This window comes from Salmo salar, chromosome 10 (assembly GCF_965601325.2).
Source record: "Salmo salar chromosome 10, fSalSal1, whole genome shotgun sequence".
Classification (NCBI taxonomy): domain Eukaryota; kingdom Metazoa; phylum Chordata; class Actinopteri; order Salmoniformes; family Salmonidae; genus Salmo; species Salmo salar.
In genome coordinates this window covers 10,745,121-10,770,280 of record NC_138300.1, presented here as the reverse complement: position 1 = coordinate 10,770,280, position 25,160 = coordinate 10,745,121, and the positions used below count along the sequence as shown (strand labels likewise).

At 42.4% G+C, this 25,160-nt stretch overlaps 1 protein-coding gene across 1 annotated transcript in view; it reads left to right on the top strand.

Annotated features, from left to right (window-relative positions):
• The window catches only part of LOC106613492 (26S proteasome non-ATPase regulatory subunit 1), a 114,252-nt gene that overhangs the window by 65,568 nt on the left and 23,524 nt on the right, over nt 1-25,160 (top strand). Inside the window, exons 18-19 of the mRNA XM_014215780.3 lie at nt 13,484-13,600; nt 15,201-15,303. Of these exons, the coding sequence (XP_014071255.3) occupies nt 13,484-13,600; nt 15,201-15,303 (220 nt within the window). The remainder of the gene's footprint in view (nt 1-13,483; nt 13,601-15,200; nt 15,304-25,160) is intronic.

The following is a 25,160-nucleotide window of genomic DNA, read 5'->3' as shown; positions in this document are numbered from 1 at the left end:
TCTCTTGCCAATACCTCTCTTGTCGTTTGACCCCGGACCCAAGTTGGTCAGGATGATATCTATGAGGGTGCCCATGTTTACGGATTTGGGGTTGTACCTGCTAGGTTCTTTGAGGGCATCTAGCTTAGATTGTGGGACGGCCGGGGTGTTAAGCATATCCTGACCAACTTGCCCTCTAAATACACCTCTGCTGTTTTCAACCAGGATCTCAGCGATCACTGCCTCAATGCCTGCGTCCGTTATGGGTCCGGGGTCAAACGACCACCCCTCATCACTGTCAAACGCTCCCTAAAACACTTCTGCAAGCAGGCCTTTCTAATCGACCTGGCCCGGGTATCCTGGAAGGATATTGAACTCATCCCGTCGGTAGAGGATGCCTGGTTGTTCTTCAAAAATGCCTTCCTCACCATCTTAAATAAGCATGCCCCTTTCAAAATATTTAGAACTAAGAACAGATGTAGCCCTTGGTTCACTCCAGACTTGACTGCCCTTGACCAGCACAAAAATATCCTGTGGCGCACTGCACTAGCTTAGAATATTCCCCGCGACATGCAACTTTTCAGGGAAGTCAAGAACCAATATACACAGTCAGTTAGGAAAGCAAAGCCTAGCTTTTTCAAACAGAAATTTGCGTCCTGCACTAATTCCAAAAAGTTTTGGGACACTGTAAAGTCCATGGAGAATAAGAGTACCTCCTCTCAGCTGCCCACTGCACTGAGGCAAGGAAACACTGTCACCACTGATAAATCCACGATAATAGAGAATTTCAATAAGCATTTCTCTGCGGCTGGCCATGCTTTCCAACTGGCTACCCCAACCCCGGCCAACAGCTCTGCACCCCCCGCAGCAACTGGCCCAAGTCCCCCCCGTTTCTCCTTTACCCAAATCCAGACAGCTGACGTCCTGAAAGAGCTGAAGAATCTGGATCCCTACAAATCAGCTGGGCTAGACATTCTGGACCCTCTCTTTCTAAAACTATCTGCCGCCATTGTCGCAACCCCTATTACTAGTCTATTCAACCTCTCTTTCATATCGTCTGAGATTCCTAAAGATTGGACAGCGGCCGGGGTGCCACAGGGTTCAATTCTCGGGCCGACTCTTTTTTTCCTGTATATTTCAATGATGCCGCTCTTGCTGCAGGTGATTCTTTGATCCACCTCTACGCAGACGACACCATTCTGTATACATCTGGCCCTTCTTTGGACACTGTGTTAACCTCTCTGGGCCAGTGGGACGTTAGCGTCCCACTCTAGTCAACAGCCAGTGGAATCGCGTGGCACAAAATACAAATACCTCAAATGCTATAACTTCAATTTCTCAAACATATGACTATTTTACACCATTTGAAAGGTATGACTCTCGTTAATCCAACCACGTTGTCCGATTTCAAAAAGGCTTTACAGAGAAAGCAAAACATTAGATTATGTCAGGAGATTACCCTGCCAAAAATAATCACACAGCCATTTTCAAAGCAAGCCTATATGTCACAAAAACCAAAACCACAGCTAAATGCAGCACTAACCTTTGATGATCTTCATCATATGACACTCCTAGGACATTATGTTATACAATACATGCATGTTTTGTTCAATCAAGTTCATATTTATATCAAAAACCAGCTTTTTACATTAGCATGTGATGTTCAGAACTAGCATACCCACCGAATAGCCTCCAACACTCTACTCAGCAAATTGGATGCAGTCTATCACAGTGCCATCCGTTTTGTCACCAAAGCCCCATATACTACCCATCATTGCGATCTGTATGCTGCCGTTAGCTGGTCCTCGCTACATATTTGTCGCCAAACCCACTGGCTCCAGGTCATCTATAAGTCTTTGCTAGGTAAAGCCCCGCCTTATCTCAGCTCACTGGTCACCATGGCAACACCCACCCGTAGCACGTGCTCCAGCAGGTATATTTCACTGGTCATCCCCAAAGTCAACACCTCTTTGGCCGCCTTTCCTTCCAGTTCTCTGCTGCCAATGACTGGAACGAATTGCAAAAAACATAAGTTGGAGACATATCTCCCTCACTAACTTCAAGAGTCAGAGCAGCTTACTGATCGCTGCAGCGGTACACAGCCCATCTGTAAATAGCCCATCCAACTACCTACCTTATCCCCATATTTGTTTTTTTCTGCTCTTTTGCACACCAGTATTTCTACTTTCTACACATCCTCATCCTCACATCTATCACTCCAGTGTTAATTGCTAATTTGTAATTACTTCGCCACTATAGCCTTTTTATTGCCTTACCTCCTTACTTAATTTGCACTCACTGTATACAGATTTTCTATTGTGTTATTGACTGTATGTTTATTTATCCCATGTGTAACTCTGTGTTGTTGTTTTTGTCGCACTGCTTTGCTTTAGCTTGGCCAGGTCGCAGTTGTAAATGAGAGCTTGTTCTCAACTGGCCTACCTGATTAAATTAAGGTGAAATAAATAAAAATATTCAGATCATTAAAACATTTGTGGATAAAGTGCTAAACTTGAACTCGTGGATGTCTCGGTGAAGTGAAATTATTATGTTGCTCACCAGTGCGCTATGAAGAAGAAACAACGATACAATGTAGCCTAACATCGCTCGCAAACTTGACTTATATGACATTTGTTTCACTATAGAAGCACTGGTCCTCTTTAATTGTAATTCCAGGCTCATATCAAAATATTTCCATGCATATCGGATGGTCTCCTCTTCCTATAACAGTCACGCCAAGCATAGGGTTGCTATAAGACTGAAATGGGAAAATAATATATCTGTGAAGAAACTATGAAATAATTCCCCAATACCTTCTGATGTATATATTTACATATGTCTGATGTATATATGTATTACATGAATGGTGACCACATCCCTTCCGAAAATACATTTAAATGTTGTTTTAATGTGATTTTTTTCTTCTCTACCCAGCTCCATGTATTCAATGTATTCCATTTCAAATTTGGCTCCCAGTGTGGCTTTACTCCCGGACTATTATGTCGCATTTGGCAGTTCATTCTCTGTATGTTTCTGTAGCCTCTGTCCGAGTTGCTAAGCAACGGCTCCTCTTTCAGTGCAAATTATATCATGAATGAATGACACTGAAGTAAGCAAATGTGTGATTTCGTTTCGAAAAGGGTAATACAGTGCATTCGGAAATAATTCAGACCCCTTGACTTTTTCCACATTTTGTTACGTTACAGCCGTATTCTAAAATGGATTTAAAAAAAAATTCCCTCATCGATCTACACACAATACCCCATAATGACAAAGCAAAAACTGTTTTTTAGAAATGTTTGCAAAATACATAAATACCTTATTTACATATATATTTACATTCTCTTTGCTATAAGACTCAAAATTGAGCTCTGGTGCATCCTGTTTCCATTGATCCTCCTTGACGTTTCTACAACTTGATTGGAGTCCACCTGTGGTAATTTCGGAAAGGCACTAACCTGTCTATATAAGATCCCACAGTTGACAGTGCATGTCAGAGCAAAAGCCAAGCCATGATGTCGAAGGAATTATCCATAGAGCTCCGACACAGGATTGTGTCGAGGCACAGATCTGGGGAAGGGTACCAAAAAATGTCTGCAGCATTGAAGGTCCCCAAGAACACAGTGTCCTCTATCATTCTTAAATGGAAGAAGTTTGGAACCACCAAGACTTTTCCTAGCCAAACTGAGCAATCGGGGGAGAAGGGCCTTGGTCAGGGAGGTGACCAAAACACTGATGGTCACTCTGACAGAGCTCCGGAGTTCCTCTGTGGAGATGGGAGAACCTTTCAGAAGGACAACCATCTCTGCGACACTCCACTAATCAGGTCTTTATGGTAGAGTGGCCGGACGGAAGCCACTCCTCAGTTAAAGGCAGATGACAGCCCACTTGGGGTTTGCCAAAAGTCACCTAAAGACTCAGACCATGAGAAACAAGATTCTCTAGTCTGATGAAACCAAGATTGAACTATTTGGCCTGAATGCCAAGCGGCACGTCGGGAGGAAACTAGGCACCATCCCTACGCTGCCAAAGGTGCTTCAACAAAGTACTGACTAAGTACTGAGTTATGTAAATGGAATATTTCAATTTATGCAAACATTTCTAAACCTGTTTTTGCTTTCTTATTGATGTAGTGTGTATAGCTTGATGAGGGGGAAAAAACTATTTAATCAATTTTAGAATAAGGCTGTAACGTAACAAAATGTGGGAAAAGTCAAGGGGTCTGGAAACTTTCTGACTAAACGGTATGTTCAAGTCTAATAAATTATATAGAAAGGGAATGAATGAGAAATTATACCTTTTGCGCAACTCAGGAGGAGTTTGGTTTAATGTTTGGTTGGCATATCGTCACTGGTGGTCAGGGATCTAGGGGGAGGGAGAAGAGGCCATCCTCTTCGCCCTCGTCTTACCAAAGTAACAATGACCCTTCAGCACACAAAAAAGGGAATCATGAATGGAAGGGAATTATAAAAGTTCTCAATCAGCTTGCAGGTGACAAAAATAGATTTCATTATTGAAAGGTTTTTACTCTAACATTTGAGAACATGTAACATAATTTCATATCTGATAGTCCATATATGAAATAATATGTTAATGTGTGACTAAGTAGCAAAGTTACGAACCAGCTAACCTTAGACCAGAGGGGTATCCTACAAAGCAAGCTAGATCTACTCAGGGTTTTCTTCATGTGAAGCTTCAGTTAGCTTCACATGAAGCTCTGGCTTCATCCGTACTATGACGGTTGATATTGCTCGTCCGCCTGCTGCTAACTCTAGCAGGCTTGTAACGGCGTGTGCATTTAACACAAGGCTAATCAAACTCCGAACTCTTCATTGGGACAATGCTGAAACATCAATCCATGAGTGAGTCAGTACCACATTTTCATTTGTGCCGAAATCAAAATGAAAGACAAGTAATCTTGCAAATTCTGCAGACTATGGTGTGAATTAGGCTTTTAGAAGTACCAACTTCATTATTTATCATTAATGCCGTGTTTTGTGTGCTTATCAATGCACAAGCACCTTTTTTCCCCACTCTTCTCGCTATTTTTTTTATTTATTAAGTCATACAAAAGTTACATTGGGTGAAGTTTAAAACACATCTGTCATTACTAAATATGTAATGTGAAATACCTTAACATTACTAATTTCTATCACAAAAAAATATGATGAATAAAATATTAAATCATTTATCTTCAAATGATGGGGACAATGGCGACCCGTCACTCAGGGCAGGTGGGGCAGAGCTCTACCTGTTTAGCTAAAAAAATATACAGTACTAGTGAAAATTTGGACACACATACTCATTCAAGGTTTTTTTTTTTTTTTACCATTTTCTACATTGAAGACATCAAAACTATGAATTAACACATTTGGAATCATGTAGTAACTAAAAAAGTGTTAAACAAATCAAAATATAAAAAATGCTCTTGGCATTCTCTCAACCAGATCCACCTGGAATGATTTCTTGAAGGAGTTCCCACATGTGCTGAGCACTTGTTGGCTGCTTTTCCTTCATTTTGCGGTCCAACTCATCCCAAACCATCTCAATTGGGTTGAGGTCGGGTGATTGTGGAGGCCAGGTCATCTGATGCAGCACTCCCTCACTCTCCTTCTTGGTCAAATAGCCCTTACACAGCCTGGACATGTTGGTTCATTGTCCTGTAGAAAAACAAATGATAGTCCCACTAAGCGCAAACCAGATGAATGGGGTATCGCTGCGGACTTGGTGGTGCGCATGTAGCCTATAGCCTGTTTTAGAGAGATGTAATCATCGAATATTGTAAGTGCTTTCATTGTCTGCTTATATACCCCCTTTATTTATCCTACGGTTCTGACTTGGTGAATACTGTAGGAACGGTCCATGTTCTGAATTCTGTCGCTGTACATTTCAAATGTGCTGAACAAATAGTTATATTGACCACTTCCATCTTAGCTCGCTCATTAATGTCTTAATCGATATTATATTAATATTAATTGCCTCTTATCAGCTCATCGTTCCCATGACAAAGTTTGTACATCTCAATTGTCAGTAGAAACCACATTTGTTTAAGCAAGTCAGCTATGTTTTTATTTTTTTTAAGGCAGTAAATGAGGCTGAATTAACTGTTTCACTGACCAACAAGGCTCCGCTGATAGCCAGGTGTAGCGGTGGTGCGTATTCACTCCATGGTGCTGAAAATAAAGCTTTGCTGTTGGGACAGCTTTATGTAGGCCTTAACAGTTTGTGGGCAACGTTTGTCACTGTTATAGTGCAATTCATGTATTGTTTAGTGCTGTGTTGTGTTGTGGCTTTGCTGGCATGCATCTAAAAAGAAACTGTTGAGTTTTTAGGAATCATATCACAGATAAACCGACACATAATGAGATATTAGCTAGCTATATAGTTAGCTAGCTAGTTGTTAAAATGACTATATGGGATCATAATGTTACATTTTGGTAATATAGCAGTCCTGCAGATGTTCTCTCTTCCTGGCTTGCTAGCTACAGCAGCTTCATATCTAATCACTAGCCAGTTCGTTTTAGCTAGCTCAGGCCTGGGCAATAATTTTCCATGGAGGGCCACATTAGAATATATTTTTGCCATCATGGGCCAGAATCCTATTACAGGATTATACATCATGTGTATGACTGTGTTGACAGATATATCTACTGTAAATCACGTCCAGATATGCTACTTTTTAACATGCACAGAAATAAACCACATCCATGTTCTCCTTTTTGGTAGGTATTTTCATTATTAAACATGCAATGAACTACCCGGAGGGAAATGTACACTGTGCATTCAGCACCACGGACAGAACTCTTGTTAACGGGTATGCACAAAAACACAAAGTGAGAGCTCAACATTACATTTAAACTACTCAATCAGTGTGAGGAGTGAAGTCTCTGATGGGCATTGACTAGAGCAGTGAAGTCCGGTATAGTTTCTGATGTCGCTATGCGCAGGATTGGTAAGAGTCCGTAAGAGATGATCTGTGCCTTGACTTGTTAAATTTCATCACTGAAAATGTCTCTTCACATAAATAGGTTGACCCAAACAGTACAAAAATGTTCTGATCGTTACTCCTAATCTTTGGGAAGTATGTGTTCATCAAGAGATGCATAGAACCTCATCAGTGACATTGGAGAACTATTTAAAAACAATCACTGCATCAGACTGAAGATCGATAAGCTCAAGTTGGGAGCGTTATCCACATTGAAGGTGAAAGGAGAGGAAACCAACAAACTCACCATTCAAAGCACGCAGCTGGGAACAGACTAGTAGTGTTGGAAGGTGGGTGAGATTGTTGGCTTGTACTTGCCGGGTCAGGAGGAGTAAGTTTCCCTTGAAGGCTTTGACAAGGCTGTACATCTGATGTGCAAAAAGGCCTTTCCCTTGTAGTTTAGAATTCAGGTCATTCATGAGGGCCATGATGTCCACTGTGAAGGCAATATCAGCCAACCATTCTTTATCTTGCAGTTGAGGGAAATCCACATATTTTCCTTTCATTTGCAAAAACTCAGCAAACTCTGACTTCAGGTCCCACACCCTTTTAAGCACCTTCCTCAAACTCAGCCATCTCACGTTTGTGTGGTAGGGGAGATCTGCATGACCCGACTGTCTCTTCCAACAGCAAGACAAACTGCCTGTGGTTTAAAGATTTTGCTCTTATGAAGTTTACCACTTTAGTGACTATCTAAAACATGGTTCATTTTCAGAACACATTTACAGAGCACCTCCAGATGAATAATGCAATGCAGGAAAATAATTTTCTGATCTCTCTAATATCATGCCTCTCTCTAATATCAATATGCCTCGTCCATTACTGTCCTGGTCAGTGATTACTGTCTTATTTCACTGTAGAGCCTCTAGCCCTGCTCAATATGCCTTAACCAACCATGTTGTTCCACCTCCTACATATGCGATGACATCACCTGGTTTAAACATCTCTAGACACTATATCTCTCTCATCATTACTCAATGCCTAGGTTTACCTCCAATGTACTCACATCCTACCTTACCTTTGTCTGTACACTATGCCTTGAATCTATGCTATCGTGCCCAGAAACCTGATCCTTTTACTCTCTGTTCCAAACGTGCTAGATGTCCAGTTTGTATAGCCTTTAGCCGTACTCTTATCCTATTTCTCCTCTGTTCCTCTGGTGATGTGGAGGTAAATCCAGGTCCTGCAGTGCCTAGCTCCACTCCCACTCCCCAGGTGCTCTCATTTGTTGACTTCTGTAACCATAAAAGCCTTGGTTTCATGCATGTTAACATTAGAAGCCTACTCCCTAAGTTTGTTTTACTCACTGCTTTAGCACACTCTGCCATCCCGGATGTCTTAGCCGTGTCTGAATCCTGGCTTAGGAAAACCACCAAAAAACCCTGAAATCTCCATTGCTAACTATACCATTTTCCGCCAAGATAGAACTGCCAAAGGGGGCGGTGTTGCAATCTACTGCAAAGATAGCCTGCGGAGTTCTGTATTTCTATACAAGTCTGTACTCAAACAATTCGAGTTTCTACTTCTAAAAATTCACCTTTCCAGAAACAAGTCTCTCACTGTTGCCGCTTGCTATAGACCTCCCTCTGCCCCCAGCTGTGCCCTCGATACCGTATGTGAATTGATTGCCCCCCATCTATCTTCTGAGCTCGTGCTACTAGGTGACCTAAACTGGGACATGCTTAACACCCCGGCCATCCTACAATTTAAGCTTGATGCCCTCAATCTCACACAAATTATCAATGAACCTACCAGGTACAACCCCAAATCTGTAAACACGGGCACCCTCATAGATGTCATCCTAACTAACTCGCCCTCCAAATACACCTCTGCTGTTTTCAATCAAGATCTCAGCGATCACTGCCTCATTGCCTGCATCCGTAAAGGGTCTGCGACCAAACGACCACCCCTCATCACTGTCAAACGCTCCCTAAAACACTTCTGCGAGCAGGCCTTTCTAATCGACCTGGCCGGGGGATCCTGGAAGGACATTGACCTCATCCCGTCAGTAGATGATGCCTGGCTATTCTTTAAAAGTGCCTTCCTCACCATCTTAAATAAGCATGCCCCACTCAAAAAATGTAGAACTACGAATGGATATAGTCGTTGGTTCACTCCAGGCCAGTCTGCCCTTGACCAGCACAAAAACATCCTGTGGCGTTCTGCATTAGCATCGAATAGCGCCCGTGGTATGCAACTTTTCAGGGAAGTTAGGAACAAATATACACAGGCAGTTAGCTTTTCTAAGGCTAGCTTTTTCAAACAGAAATTTGCATCCTGTAGTACTAACTCAAAAATGTTCTGGGACACTGTAAAGTCCATGGAGAATAAGAGCACCTCCTCCCAGCTGCCCACTGTTCTGAGGCTAGGAAACACTGTTACCACCGATAAATCCACTATAATTGAGAATTTCAATAAGCATTTCTCTACGGCTGGCCATGCTTTCCACCTGGCTACCCCTACTCCGGTCAACTGCCCGGCACCCTCCACAGCAATCCGCCAATGCCCCCACCATTTCTCCTTCACCCAAATCCAGATAGCTGATGTTCTGAAAGAGCTGCAAAATCTGGACCCATACAAATCAGCCGGGCCCCTCTCTTTCTAAAATGATCTGCCGAAATTGTTGCAACCCCTATTACTAGCCTGTTCAACCTCTCTTTCGTATCGTCTGAGATTCCCAAAGATTGGAAAGCTGCCGCGGTCATCCCCCTCTTCAAAGGGGGTGACACTAGACCCAAACTGCTACAGACCTATATCTATCCTACCCTGTCTTTCTAAGGTCTTCGAAAGCCAATTAACAAACAGATTACCGACCATTTCGAATCCCACGCTCAAAGTCCTAAACGACATCATAACCGCCATCGATAAGAGACATTACTGTGCAGCCGTATTCATCGACCTGGCCAAGGCTTTTGACTCTGTCAATCCCCACATTCTTATTGGCAGACTCGACAGCCTTGGTTTCTCAAATGATTGCCTCGCCTGGTTTACCAACTACTTCTCAGATAGAGTTCAGTGTGTCAAATCAGAGGGCCTGTTGTCCGGACCTCTGGCAGTCTCTATGGGTGTGCCACAGGGTTCAATTCTCGGGCCGACTCTCTTCTCTGTATACATCAATGATGTTGCTCTTGCTGCTGGTGATTCTCTGATCCACCTCTACGCAGACGACACCATTCTGTATACTTCTGGCCTCTCTTTGGACACTGTGTTAACTAACCTCCAGACGAGCTTCAATGCCATTCAACTCTCCTTCCGTGGCCTCCAACTGCTCTTAAACGCAAGTAAAACTAAATGCATGCTATTCAATCGATCACTGCCCGCACCTGCTCGCCTGTCCAGCATCACTACTCTGGACGGCTCTGACTTAGAATACGTGGACAACTACAAATACCTGGGTGTCTGGTTAGACTGTAAACTCTCCTTCCAGACTCACATTAAGCATCTCCAGTCCAAAATTAAATCTAGAATCGGCTTCCTATATCGCAACAAAGCATCCTTCACTCATGCTGCCAAACATACCCTCGTAAAACTGACCATCCTACCGATCCTCGACTTCGGTGATGTCATCTATAAAATAGCCTCCAACACTCTACTCAACAAACTGGATGCAGTCTATCACAGTGCCATCCGTTTTGTCACCAAAACCCCATACACTACCCACCATTGCGACCTGTACACTCTAGTTGATTGGCCCTCACTTCATACTCGTCGCCAAACCCACTGGCTACAGGTTATTTACAAGTCTCTGCTAGGTAAAGCCCCACCTTATCTCAGCTCACTGGTCACCATAGCAGCACGCGCTCCAGCAGGTATATCTCACTGGTCACCCCCAAAGCCAATTCCTCCTTTGGTCGTCTTTCCTTCCAGTTCTCTTCTGCCAATGACTGGAACGAACTGCAAAAATCTCTGAAGCTGGAGACTCATATCTCCCTCACTTGCTTTAAGCACCAGCTGTCGGAGCAGCTCACAGATCACTGCATCTGTACATAGCCCATCTGTAAACAGCCCATCTATCAACCTACCTCATCCCCATACTGTATTTATTTATCTTGCTCCTTTGCACCCCAGTATCTCTACTTGCACATTCATCTTCTGCACATCTACCCTTCCAATGTTTGATTGCTATATTGTAATTACTTCGCCACCATGGCCTATTTATTGCCTTAACTTACCTCATTTGCACTCACTGTATATAGACTTTTTGTTTTCTTTTGTTCTACTGTATTATTGTCTGTATGTTTTGTTTATTCCATGTGTAACTCTGTGTTGTTGTATGTGTCGAATTGCTATGCTTTATCTTGGCCAGGTTGCAGTTGCAAATGAGAACTTGTTCTCAACTAGCCTACCTGGTTAAATAAAGGTGAAAATAAGATCTGAGTTCAGCTCTGCTACTTGCACTTGTATCCTTTTGAAAAGGCCAATGTTTTTTCCTGTCAAGTTTGGGCTGGATAACTTTTCAAAACTTAGTCCCAGCTTTGCCGCACACTTATTAACCTCCTCCAATAAATGTTTCCCTGTGGTTGTGCTCTTCATTGACTGCACTGAAGCAAGCTCATCTGTCATTAAAAGTCTGGGGTTATGCCTCATAAGAATATCAACAACTACGTCTTGTCACGTGCATCACTGCTCTCATCCAGGGCCAAGGAGAAATGGGTGAACTCCTTTACCTTGTCGTTCAACTGTTGTTCCATGTTCTTTGCGATGTCCTCAACACGCCGTGTCACTGTTTGTCTTGACAGGGAAACATTTTCAAACAGCTCTTTCTTGTTGGGGCAAAGTATTGCTGCAGAGTCAATTAAACATTCTTTAATGATTTTGCCCTCAGCGAATGGCTTGCTATGTTTTTAGCAATTTTGTGGGACAGTACATAGCTAGCTCTCGCAATTCTGTTTGCTGAATGCAGTTTTGTGAAAAGTCCTTGCTGCTTTTCCAACTGAGAAAGCAACTCTTTCAATGCACTTGCCCTCTGCTCAGAAGACATTCCTATATTTTGCTGCATGCTTCGTCTGGAAATGTCGGGACAAGTTGTAGTCTTTCAAGACAGCGATGCTCTCTTTGCACACTAAGCACACAGCTTTCTCTGATACCTCAAATAAATATTTCAATGTCCACTCTTGCTGGAACACCCTACATTCATTGTCTACCCTCCTTTTTTAAAATCTTTGTAAAATGTTCCCGCAATTTCTAGCTAGCTACTATTTGTAACTGTGACGTGTGTGTCAGCCTGTCTGTCCTTGTGCAGTTGTTATTTATACGTGCCTTGAAAATATATGTCCCACAAGCGGTGGAAGTTAAATCGTTACACAAAGGCGAGTATTCATTGGGCTTTTAAAATGAATAACAAATACGTTTTTCGAAACTTTACTATTGCAAATTCTTTGTGATCTGAGCATGATTCCGTGGCCCGTATTGAATCTTGTCCTGTGCCGCATATGGCCCCCGGGCCTGCCTTTGCCCAGGCCTGCTCTAGCGCATACCTAATGACAACTTTTTTTTTAATCGTCAATATGAGCATTTGACTTTGTGCCGTTATCAATGAAAACAATTACATCTAAAAGACAAGAGAAGACCTAAATCAAGTAGGCTAGCTAGCTACCTTGTCTCGTTTAGGCTGATTCAGTAATTGTCTAATGTTACTCGGCTTGTTATCAAATATACATTTTACAGACTCATCAATCGGAAAAGTACTCAAATAATTAACATAAAAACAGATTGTATATAGTTTCTTACCTTAATATTGTTGTTCTGATCTCCATGACAGAGCTGTAAAAGATGTGAGAAACATTTCTGGTCTAGTAGAGGTGTGGCAGCATTCACTTTCAGTCTCCGCGCAAAAATTCAAAATTTGCTCAGTCCTACCAACGACTCATTGGCGTCAGTTGTTACTATGGCAATTCAAGGTGGCGCTACCCATACCTCTAATAGTAAATGTTCACAATCATAATACAACAAATGCAGATGTTACCATGTTAAATGCACCTGTTTTGTATTAGTGGCTTGAATACATCTCTTTGCTTAGCTTTACTTTCTAAAGTGTTTTCAATCTATGAATCTGATAGAGATCTCAAGTGTAGGCCTCATCTTGGGTCCTCACTGCTGAGTGCTGAGTTTTGCCCTGGCACAGCTGAGCCCGCCCTTCCTCAGAAGCCCCTGGTAACTTGTGCCAAGCGGCTGAGCTGGCACCCTCTGCCAGGCTTACTTCTTAATACCCAGGAGAGCGCTGGTCCAAACACTGGCCTAGAAGTTTCTAACTGGACTGAGAGAGCTCACTGTTTACCCACCTGAGTCACTTCTCCCTTAAGGAGCTGGGGCTTATCCTCCTGTAGAACAGCAAAATACTGTGCTCGTACTTAGTGAGTAGCACCCAACTTTATCTATGTATTTATTTGGAGTCTAAACAACATGATAACCTTGTCTTGAGGATTTACCTGTTTTCTGTTCAAGTTGCCATCTAGGTATTTGTTTAATTTGTGTATTGTATTATCATTGAAAGTTATTTTGTTCTTTCTCTCTTCTCAGGAGGCCATCAACCTGCTGGAGCCCATGACTAATGACCCGGTGAACTATGTGAGACAGGGCGCCCTCATCTCATCAGCTCTCATCATGATCCAGCAGACCGAGGTCACCTGTCCCAAGGTGACTGGAAGTGAAACAGTCCATCCCATTCACAGCCCACATTTAGGAGAGAAATTGGCGACCAGTAACTTTGTTATTCACTGACTTTAATATATCTTCGTTGTATGGCTGATGGTGGAATGATCTGTTTGCATGGTATGCTACTGTAGCCTATTGAAATGTTCTCAACATTGTCTAGAATGTTACTTTTCGTTGCCTGGCTTGCTAGACTGACATATTTTAAATACATTTTTTTACTGTTTGTTTTTTGTTGTTGGTGGGGTGCAAAAAATGATGCAGGTAACGTTGCTATTTGGACCAGTCTTCTGCGCTGTCATGCAGACTGCTGTTTTTGTGATATACTTTTTCGTAATGACAAAGACAAGTTTTATGTCGGACACAAAAATAGAACGTTCATGATTTAATCCATGCCAAAGACGGTAAGATGAAAGGCGATGTTGATACTGAGGGGTTGGCGAGTCTTTGAAATACCTTACCGCAATCATGACTATGCTGGTTGGCGGAAATAAAAGTACAGGCTTTGTCGCCAGTAATACCTTTCAGATATAAAGAAAAGGTGGCAGGTTTTCGGTTCTGTTTGAAAGGGATATCAGTCAGCAGAGGGTAGGAAAGAGAAGGGTGGGGAGGCTAGCTAAAAGGAGCTGCTCTCTCTCTCTCTCCTCGTTTGCACAACAAGCTCTGTCACAGCCGTTTAAGAAATGCCAGACTCATTTTCAAAGCGTCCTCTGGTCTCGGCCTGTACATCAACAGCCTTTGAGCTCGGGGCGGTGTGAAAGATTGTGCAAGAGACTCATTTTAAATTGGAAACGGCAGGAGGCACAACATGTGTGCCTGTGTAATTTTCAGCGTCTTTCCAGATTTTGTTTGGTGTGCTCTCTCACTGGTGATGGTGGCATGGCAGCTTGCGTGACAGTGCGGCGGGTGTGTCAGTACACCTTGGGCATGCAGGTTGTTTATGTAGGCCTACACTGCCATACTGTTATGGACTGCCCGCCTGCTGTTTTTTTTTTTTAAACTAAACTTTTCTTTCATACACACACCCTCTCTGGGTTATTTCGTTGCATGACATTTTTTATGATTGAAGCCACGCTGTCATTAATTGCGGTGGGCCTGTTTAAATGTGAAGCCACACTGATGTTTTCAAGTGTTCTCGAGACAGGAAGGCGATTCGGTGCAGTTGTGTTAAATCGTGTTCGTCGAGTATGTGCCTCCGTGCCTCACACTCCCAGGTGGGCCACTTACTTTACAGGACTCATTTTTTTAATATCTTACATGGAATTATTAACGGTAATGTTTTAACCATATAACCCTTCTTATATATTTATTATTGAGAAGTGTGGCTAGTGAGTTTTTAACCAGCTACTAGTGGCTCTCACTTCATGTCAGTTCCAAATGTGGGCCTTGGCATGCATATTGACTTTATCAAAGCCAAAGTGACATGGCAGCCAAAAGGTTCCCCATATGCAGATGAAAAACCGGACAACAAAGAACTTAAGTATATTTCATCGAATACGAGTGCTAGATTGTAATGTGGAGGCCCACCAAATAAACTGAACAATGAGTTTGAGTCATGATGATTTTCGTTGCTTTCCCGGCACAGGTGAACCAGTTCCGGCAGCTCTACTCCAAGGTCATCAATGACAAGCATGATGACGTCATGGCCAAGTTCGGGGCCATCCTGGCCCAGGGCATCCTGGATGCAGGTCAGTGTCTTGTGTCAAGTGTATGTGACTGATATTTGGTGGCAGCGGTGGGGTTTCTTCAGAAAACTTGTGGGTGTATCTGTTTCTGTCTGCTCTTTAGGGGAAGTGTGTGTGTGTGTGTGTGTGTGTGTGTGTGTGTGTGTGTGTGTGTGTGTGTGTGTGTGTGTGTGTGTGTTGGCAAGATTTACAAGGGGTCCAGTTCCAGCCACCCCTCAGGGCTTGACCACCCCTGTGTCCTGTGATTTTCCCCAACTTCCTTCTCTGGAAGCGATCATGCTACGATGTATTAGCACCTGGCTGTCCAGCACTGAGAACAGCCACATGACTCTTGTTATTACTGTGTGTGTGTGTGTGTGTGTGTGTGTGTGTGTGTGTTCGTGTTCGCCAGGGTTTCCGTTAGCCGTTAGAGCTGAGATTAACCAAAATGTCAATGTTTTTTGTTGTTGTTGTGGTTATTAAACAACTAATTGACGTCAATTAGTTGGATACACTTTTACGTCTGCTACGTTAAGTTAGATGATACACACAGACCACATACACGGCCACATGAGAGGAATGTTCACAACGACAGGCGAGAGGGATGGAGAAAGTTTGAAAGTATGTCTGATCTACTTTGAAAAACGAGTAAAAATGATTGTCAGACAGCTCTGCACCGTACTTAGGCAGGCTAGCCTAGCTAAATAGGATGACTAAAGACAGTACAGTATGGGGAAAACAGAGAGACTAATGTTAGATGGTTGGCTGGCTGCTACTGCCTGAGTAGAGATCAGATGATGACTAAGGAATGAACAATTATGAAGTCATCAAATAAAACTAAGTGATATACACAACTGAAATATTTGGTTATTTCATAGAAATGTCGTATTTCTCTATGTGGCCCTGACAGAGATGATGGAATATTTTCAATGTTTTGGCAATTGAATGTTCACTGTTTTTGGCTTTGGAATTTAGGTTCATAATTTAGTGGAATTAAATTGGCGCGTGGGTATTTTCGTTAGTCGTTATGTTTATCACACAGCATACATGTACAGAGCCTATGATGAGCAGGAAGTCAGACAGCGCTACAGCTTTGCAAACAGCTCATTTGTTGCTGCTGGAGTGAAACGTGTATTTAAAAGCCCAATCATTGCGTAACAATTCTAAATGCAATCGCGTGTTAAACAGTTTTGATGGCCACGATTTAAAAATATCTATTTTTATTTCTCAAACTGGTAATTGAAGTAAGCTTTCCATTTGCCATTCAAGTGCATATAGGCAACGGTAGGCAGGCTTCAGTGCGTCACACACCACTTTGCAATGAGGTGGAGGCAGTATGCAATTTTTAACATATATTTAATTGTTTGAAATCTGAACGTTTTACTTCATATTAAGATGCATTTCTTACCTTGATTAAAAGTCAAATTCGACCATAGAAACGGTGAGGCAATTATTTCATAGACTTCCATATGTCATTGAAACCATTAGCCTATTTCTCTCATGTTCTATATACGGTTTGGCTATTTAGCAACAAAACAGACAGGGTTAGCTTAGATTGTTGACTTCATGTAAGCTATATTTCGTCTCCAATGTTTATTGAAAACATAAATACATTTGCAGAATGAGCACTTGCTGTCTCTCAAATACATCGTTAAAGTTGGTGTTAGCTAGCGAATTTTTGCCATATTAGCATTGACATGAAATCAGTCAAAACACCTCAAAACAAGACATGATATTGTTAGGGTTGAACTGGCTATTTGTATGCATAACCTTTATAATATACCGGGGAAGCTATGCTACAATATTAAGTATATAAACTACGGGTAAATCAACTGTTGAAGACAAGAAGAACTACAACCGGCAACAGGAAGTGCGTCACGACGCTGGGATCAGCCTGCACGCCGACGACAGGAGGAGCAAGTTTAAACCACGCTCCTCCTCCCTCTGACAGGCCAGCATTGAGCGGGAACTATCTCTGTCAGAGTATAAAAGAGAGAACAATAGAATGTGACACCCTCTTCTTCTGTCTGCCCTGCGAGGTGTTACAGAGAGACCGTATACGAACGACATATTTACCATACACGTGTTTGCATTAATTAAAGTACAACTAAATCAGAAGTTACTATGTGCTGACTATTTTGTTCTGATACCAGAAACAAACTGTCGTAACTTTAACAATATCAAGACCAAGATGAAACGAGCCACTTATGATTCCCCACATGGCAGTTTCTTATCATTCTTGCTAGCAATCTGGCCATCCGGAATCACAACAACACACTGACTTCTACCCCATGGAAGCGCGCACATCGTTTTCGTGACGTTGTAAGCGAACCTATCTAATGGTTTTCAAGTCCACTTTCTTTCATTGTCCACTAGCCAAAGGCACAATCCTAGTTATATTAGCAACCCATGCTAGTTGTTGCATCTTAAGCTCTCCCATCTTTCTAAATTTCCAACATATAGTTTGATCTCTGTCACATGAAACTGCTGGCATGTGCGGTGTGCTGTTGACAAGGGTATTCCCGCTAATTGCATTATGGAATGAACATTCCCATGTAGCCTACAGCCTTCTGCGCATTGCTGTATGTATAATGTGAAGAAATAATAGTTCATCAACATTTTAAGCTAAACGTTCTGATCTGTTGCATCAGCCTCATTGCTTTAAAATATATACAGTGCATTCAGACCTCTTTGACTTTTTCCACATTTTGTTACATTAAAGCCTTATTCTAAAAATGGATTGAATTGTTTTTTTCCCCTCCTCAATCTACACACAATACGTCATAATGACAAAGCAAAAAAAAAAAATGTTTTTGTGATTTTTATTTTGCAAATATATTCAAAATAAAAAAAGATAACATTTACATAAGTATTCAAACCTTTTATTCAGTACTTTGTTGAAGCACCTTTGGCAGAGATTACAGCATCGAGTCTTCTTGGGTATGATGCTACAAGCTTGGCACACCTGTATTTGGGGAGTTTCTCCCATTCTTCTCTGCAGATCCTCTCAAGCTCTGTCAGGTTGGATGGTTACCCTTTTTAAGGTCAAAATTGAGGGAGGGTAACTAAATCAACAAAGCCACCAGTTTCACAAAATCACATTGATTTCTCTTAATCCCAGGCCAAAAGCCTCGCTAACGTTTCCATTAGTCATTTATGACCATTTTAGCTTAACAAGCTTTTAAAAGTGAAAAGGGAACAAATGTCAGTAAAACAATGACCTGGCACGGCTAGTATAAGAGAAGAGTGGGTGGTGTTTGCTGTGATTAGGCGGTCAAGGGCTGGGGGTGCAGAGTTAGAATAATAGACTGCCATTGCCCTCTGGGAGACAAATACGGAGAGGAGGATGGAGGGAGTGGGAGGAAGAGAGGTGCGGAGGAGTATCAGGATGAAGGAAAAAGCAGGGTGATTGGAATCAGTGTCGGGAGATGGGGAGGTCCTTCCCCATATAAATAATGTAAAAAGTCCTTTCAGAACGAGTTACTTTGGAGGAATCATTCGATTTAAAATACATTATTACACTGGAAATGGTTCCAATGTAAAATCAGATTAGACAATAGTGGTTAAATCACGTGCCGCTTCAGCCCAGTTTTTTCTATTTAATTTCAGTGATGATGACTTGTGGGTCATTTAATTCCTTTATTTTGACATCTGAAATGGTCCCTCCTAATGCCCCGAACAAATGGATTTTGTCGCCAGAGTGACTCACAGATTCGAGTTGCTGCGCCTAAATGAGTGTCACGTTTACATTACATTTTAGTCATTTAGCAGACGCTCTTATCCAGAGCGACTTACAGTAGTGAATGCATACATTTCATACATTTAAAAAAATATATATATATAATTTTCCATACTGGCCCCCCGTGGGAATCGAACCCACAACCCTGGCATTGCAAACACCATGATCTACCAACTGAGCCACACGGGACCACGTGTCACACAAGTCTCTTTAAAACTTAAGACGCCTCTGGAAGGAGGGGTATGCTCTGTTTTTGTCAATCTATATGGGAATCGAATTGTAATTTTCCTTGGGGAGGGGACTTCTTTTCCCAGAATCCATAGGTGTTATGTGATTACTAGCTAGATCAACTACCATTTTTTTAGTGGTGGCGTAAGGTCCTTCGGCAGTACAGAGCAGAGGGATTTCTTTAGAAAGTTGCCCTGGATAAGAGCATCTTTTACATTATTTTCCAAAAACGTTTTGGAGGAGCTTTGGGAACTGAATACATGAACAGACACTGAAAAGCTTCACATTTAGGGCCGAGATTAAAAGGAGTATAATTCTACGTAATGAATGAGGGAATGTCTGGCGAGACGGAGGGAACGGTTGGGTGTGCGGTTTCTTGCGAGAGCTGCTTTCGAAGGCTAAACCCTCGGTAATGAAATGGAACCCTAATGGTTTCCGCCTGTCACATTTCATATGATTATCCAACCCCACTCATAACTTAAGACTAATACTCCACATCTGAAGTCAAAGTGGTACACTAGAAGTGAAGTGATCGTTCTTTAGGTGGAAGCTGCCTTTACAGTACTCATCACATAGCCTTTCTGCCTGCCTCAACACATGGATAAGTATCTGGGAGCAGTGACCTGACAGTTAAGGGTAGTAGAGCGAGAGGAAGAGGCGATAGCTTCAGTGTGCTATCTGGCTAACGATCGCGTATTAAGATCTTGTCTGGGCGGTCTAATGCGACAGAAAACAAAGGGGACTCGGGAGTTCTTTATCTTGGCAGGAGAATGGGGGCTCCCGGTTTGATCTTGTCTGTTGCTGTAGTGGCACGGATCGGCTAAAAGCATTATGGGAACACAAATATTGCAAAAGACTAATCCTACTGCAGTACGAGCCCAATATAGGCTCCTTTACTATAATGAGTCACACACACACACACACACACACAAAGTGCACATGCACAGCATAATTCTGATTTACACTTGTTGCCGGTGTTAAATTTGACTAAGTATTCTTCAAAATGAAACGAGGCTTGGTTGTGTATACACCAGGTTGTATACACCCGCACCTGATATGTATTTAGACAGCATTTAACACATAGAGGGACCTGCTGGTCTCTATCGAGGTAATACACAAGGTCCAATGTTAGCAGTGTGACATATGCCTTTCTGCTCCAGCCTGTGTTTGGGGTATGCGTATACACATCTGTGAGTGTGTGTGTGTCAAGTGTTTGATGTGCAGCTCTCTGGGACCCCACACACAAACACAAATGTAGACTGTGTGCTTGCACGCACACACAAAAGCGCTCACTGTACCCTTGCGCGCACACCAGGGTTTACGGACATTTGACCGAAAGCACTTTTATTTCACGGACATTTGAGAAATTTACCGGACCCATATGAGCAACGTGGGCATCCACCCAGAAATAGTGCCGATTGTAGATTCCATCAATGTAATTGTCGGCATCATTTCCAATCCCATATATTTATGTAAATGTGATAATTAAATTTGCTAACTTTTCTAAAAATGTGTGTGTGGGGGGGGGGGGGGGGGGGGGAGATCAGGACTGGACAATTATTTTATTTTCCATGGAGGGCCACATTAGAATATATTTTTGCCATCAGCCCAGAATCATATTACAGGATTATACATACTGTGTTGACAGATATCTACTGTAAATCACGTCCAGATATGCTACTTTTTAACATGCACAGAAATAAACCACATCCATGTTCTCCTTTTGGTAGGTATTTTCATTATTAAACATGCAATGAACTACCCGCAAAGTACACTGTGCATTCAGCACCACGAACAGAACTCTTGTTAACGGGTATGCACAAAACACAAAGAAGGAGCTCAATATTACATTTAAACTACTCAATCAGTGTGAGGAGTGAAGTCTCTGATGGGCATTGACTAGAGCAGTGAAGTCCGGTATAGTTTCTGACGTCGCTATGCGCAGGATTGGTGACAGTCCGTAAGAGATAATCTGTGCCTTGACTTGTTATACACTGCTCAAAAAAATAAAGGGAACACTTAAACAACACAATGTAACTCCAAGTCAATCACACTTCTGTGAAATCAAACTGTCCACTTAGGAAGCAACACTGATTGACAATACATTTCACATGCTGTTGTGCAAATGGAATAGACAACAGGTGGAAATTATAGGCAATTAGCAAGACACCCCCAATAAAGGAGTGGTTCTGCAGGTGGTGACCACAGACCACTTCTCAGTTCTGATGCTTCCAGGCTGATGTTTTGGTCACTTTTGAATGCTGGCGGTGCTTTCACTCTAATGGTAGCATGAGACGGAGTCTACAACCCACACAAGTGGCTCAGGTAGTGCAGCTCATCCAGGATGGCACATCAATGCGAGCTGTGGCAAGAAGGTTTGCTGTGTCTGTCAGCGTAGTGTCCAGAGCATGGAGGCGCTACCAGGAGACAGGCCAGTACATCAGGAGACGTAGAGGAGGCCGTAGGAGGGCAACAACCCAGCAGCAGGACCGCTACCTCCGCCTTTGTGCAAGGAGGAGCAGGAGGAGCACTGCCAGAGCCCTGCAAAATGACCTCCAGCAGGCCACAAATGTGCATGTGTCTGCTCAAACGGTCAGAAACAGACTCCATGAGGGTGGTATGAGGGCCCGACGTCCACAGGTGGGGGTTGTGCTTACAGCCCAACACCGTGCAGGACGTTTGGCATTTGCCAGAGAACACCAAGATTGGCAAATTCGCCACTGGCGCCCTGTGCTCTTCACAGATGAAAGCAGGTTCACACTGAGCACATGTGACAGACGTGACAGAGTCTGGAGACGCCGTGGAGAACGTTCTGCTGCCTGCAACATCCTCCAGCATGACCGGTTTGGCGGTGGGTCAGTCATGGTGTGGGGTGGCATTTCTTTGGGGGGCCGCACAGCCCTCCATGTGCTCGCCAGAGGTAGCCTGACTGCCATTAGGTACCGAGATGAGATACTCAGACCCCTTGTGAGACCATATGCTGGTGCGGTTGGCCCTGGGTTCCTCCTAATGCAAGTCAATGCTAGACCTCATGTGGCTGGAGTGTGTCAGCAGTTCCTGCAAGAGGAAGGCATTGATGCTATGGACTGGCCCGCCCGTTCCCCAGACCTGAATCCAATTGAGCACATCTGGGACATCATGTCTCGCTCCATCCACCAACGCCACGTTGCACCACAGACTGTCCAGGAGTTGGCGGATACTTTAGTCCAGGTCTGGGAGGAGATCCCTCGGAGACCATCCGCCACCTCATCGGGAGCATGCCCAGGCGTTGTAGGGAGGTCATACAGGCACGTGGAGGCCACACACACTACTGAGCCTCATTTTGACTTGTTTTAAGGACATTACATCAAAGTTGGATCATCTGTAGTGTGGTTTTCCACTTTAATTTTGAGTGTGACTCCAAATCCAGACCTCCATGGGTTGATAAATTGGATTTCCATTGATTATTTTTGTGTGATTTTGTTGTCAGCACATTCAACAATGTAAAGACAAAAGTATTTAATAAGATTATTTCATTCATTCAGATCTAGGATGTGTTATTTTAGTGTTCCCTTAATTTTTTTGAGCAGTGTATTTCATCAGTGAAAATGTCTGTTCACGTACATAGGTTGACCCAAACAGTACAAAAATCTTCTGAGCATTACTCCTAATCTTTGTAAAGTTTTTTTCATTGAGAGATGCATTGAACCTCGTCTGTGACATTGTTTTGAATAGTTCTCCAATCACTGCATCAGACTGAAGATCGATAAGCTCAAGTTGCAGGTCAGTGGGAGCGTTATCAACATTGAAGGTGAAAGGAGAGGAAACCAACAGCATGTCATTTTCCAACACTTTGAAATCCTCAAAACGACGAGAAAACTCACCGTTCAAAGCACGCAGCAGCGATGTATACTTCTCCCGCTGGTCATCTGATAGGGAACAGACTAGAGTTCGACCGATTAATCGGCATGGCCGATTATTTAGGGCTGATTTCAAGTTTCATAACAATCGGTAATCAGCATTTTTGGATGCCGATTATGGACGATTATATTGCTGACCACTTGTTGCGCCGTGTCACTGTTAGTCTTGACAGGGAAACATTTTCAAACAGCTCTTTCTTGTGGGGGCAAAGTCTTGCTGCAGAATCAATGAAACATTCTTTAATGATTTCACCTTCAGCGAATGGCTTGCTATGTTTAGCAATTTTGTGGGACAGAACATAGCTTGCTCTCGCAATTCTGTTTGCTGAATGCAGTTTTGTGAAAAGTCCTTGCTGCTTTTCCAACTGAGAAAGCAACTCTTTCAATGCACTTGCCCTCTGCTCAGAAGACATTCCTATATTTTTCTGCATGCTTCATCTGGAAATTAGAGGTCAACCGATTAATCGGAATGGCCGATTTCAAGTTTTCATAACAATCGGAAATCGGTATTTTTGGGCTTTTGAAAAAATTTATTTTTACTTACATTTTTTTAGACCTTTATTTAACTAGGCAAGTTAGTTAAGAACACATTCTTATTTACAATGACGGCCTAGAAACGGTGGGTTAACTGCCTTGTTCAGGGGCAGAACAACAGATTTTTACCTTGTCAGCTCGGGGATTCAGTCTTGTAACCTTATGGTTAACTAGTCCAACGCTCTAACCACCTGCTTTACATTGCACTCCACGAGGAGCCTGCCTGTTACGCGAATGCAGTAGGAAGCCAAGGTAAGCTAGCTAGCATTAAACTTATCTTAGAAAAAACAATCAATCAATCATAATCTCTAGTTAACTGCACATGATTGATATTACTAGTTTATCTAGCCTGTCCTGCGTTGCATATAATCGCTTAGGTACATGTTGCTCCAACCATAAACATCAATGCCTTTCTTAACCTCTTGGGGCTAGGTGGGACGCTAGCGTGCCACCCGTGGTGCACTCCATCAACAGCAGGTGCATTTCAAGAGCGGCAAATTTGAATCCAAATAAATGTCAAAATTCAAATTTTTCAAAAATACAACTATGTTACACCATTTGAAAGATAAACATCTCCTTAATCTAACCACGTTTTACGATTTCAAAAAGGTTTTACGGCGAAAGCATAAATTTAGAGTATGTTAGGACAGTACATTTACAAGAGTTGTGTGTAATGTTTTGTCAAGTCAAAGACAGGGTCACCAAAACCATAAAACCAGCTAAAATGATGCACTAACCTTTTACAATCTCCATCAGATGACACTCCTAGGACATTATGTTAGACAATGCATGCATTTTTAGTTCTATCAAGTTCATATTTATATCAAAAAACAGCGTTTTACTATGGCATTGATGTTGAGGAAATCGTTTCCCTCCAATAACCGGCAGTCAAGTCAGCGTCACAAATTAAATAATTAAAATTAGAAAACATTGGTAAAATATTATATTGTCATTTAAAGAATTATAGATTTACATCTTTTGAACGCAATCAACTTGCCAGATTTAAAAATAACCTTACTGGGAAATCACACTTTGCAATAATCTGAGCACTGCGCCCAGAAAAATACGCGTTGCGATACAGACTAGACGTCATGTTGGGGAGATCTAAAATCGAAAATACTATGTAAATAATCCATTACCTTTGATTCTCTTCATCAGATGTCACTTCCAGGTATCACAGGTCCATAACGAATGTAGTTTTGTTCAAAAAAGCTCATCATTTATGTCCAAAAATCTCCGTCTCGTTAGCACATGATGTAAGCCAGCCGGACTTCTCGTCATGAACGAGGGGAAAAAATATATTTCCGTTCGTTCAAACATGTCAAACGTTGTATAGCATAAATCATTAGGGCCTTTTTTAACCAGAACATGAATAATATTCAAGGTGGACGAATGCATACTCTTTTATAACGTATTGGAACGAGGGTACCCAACATGAACTAGCGCGCCAGGTGTCTAATGGGACATCAACGTTCCATGGC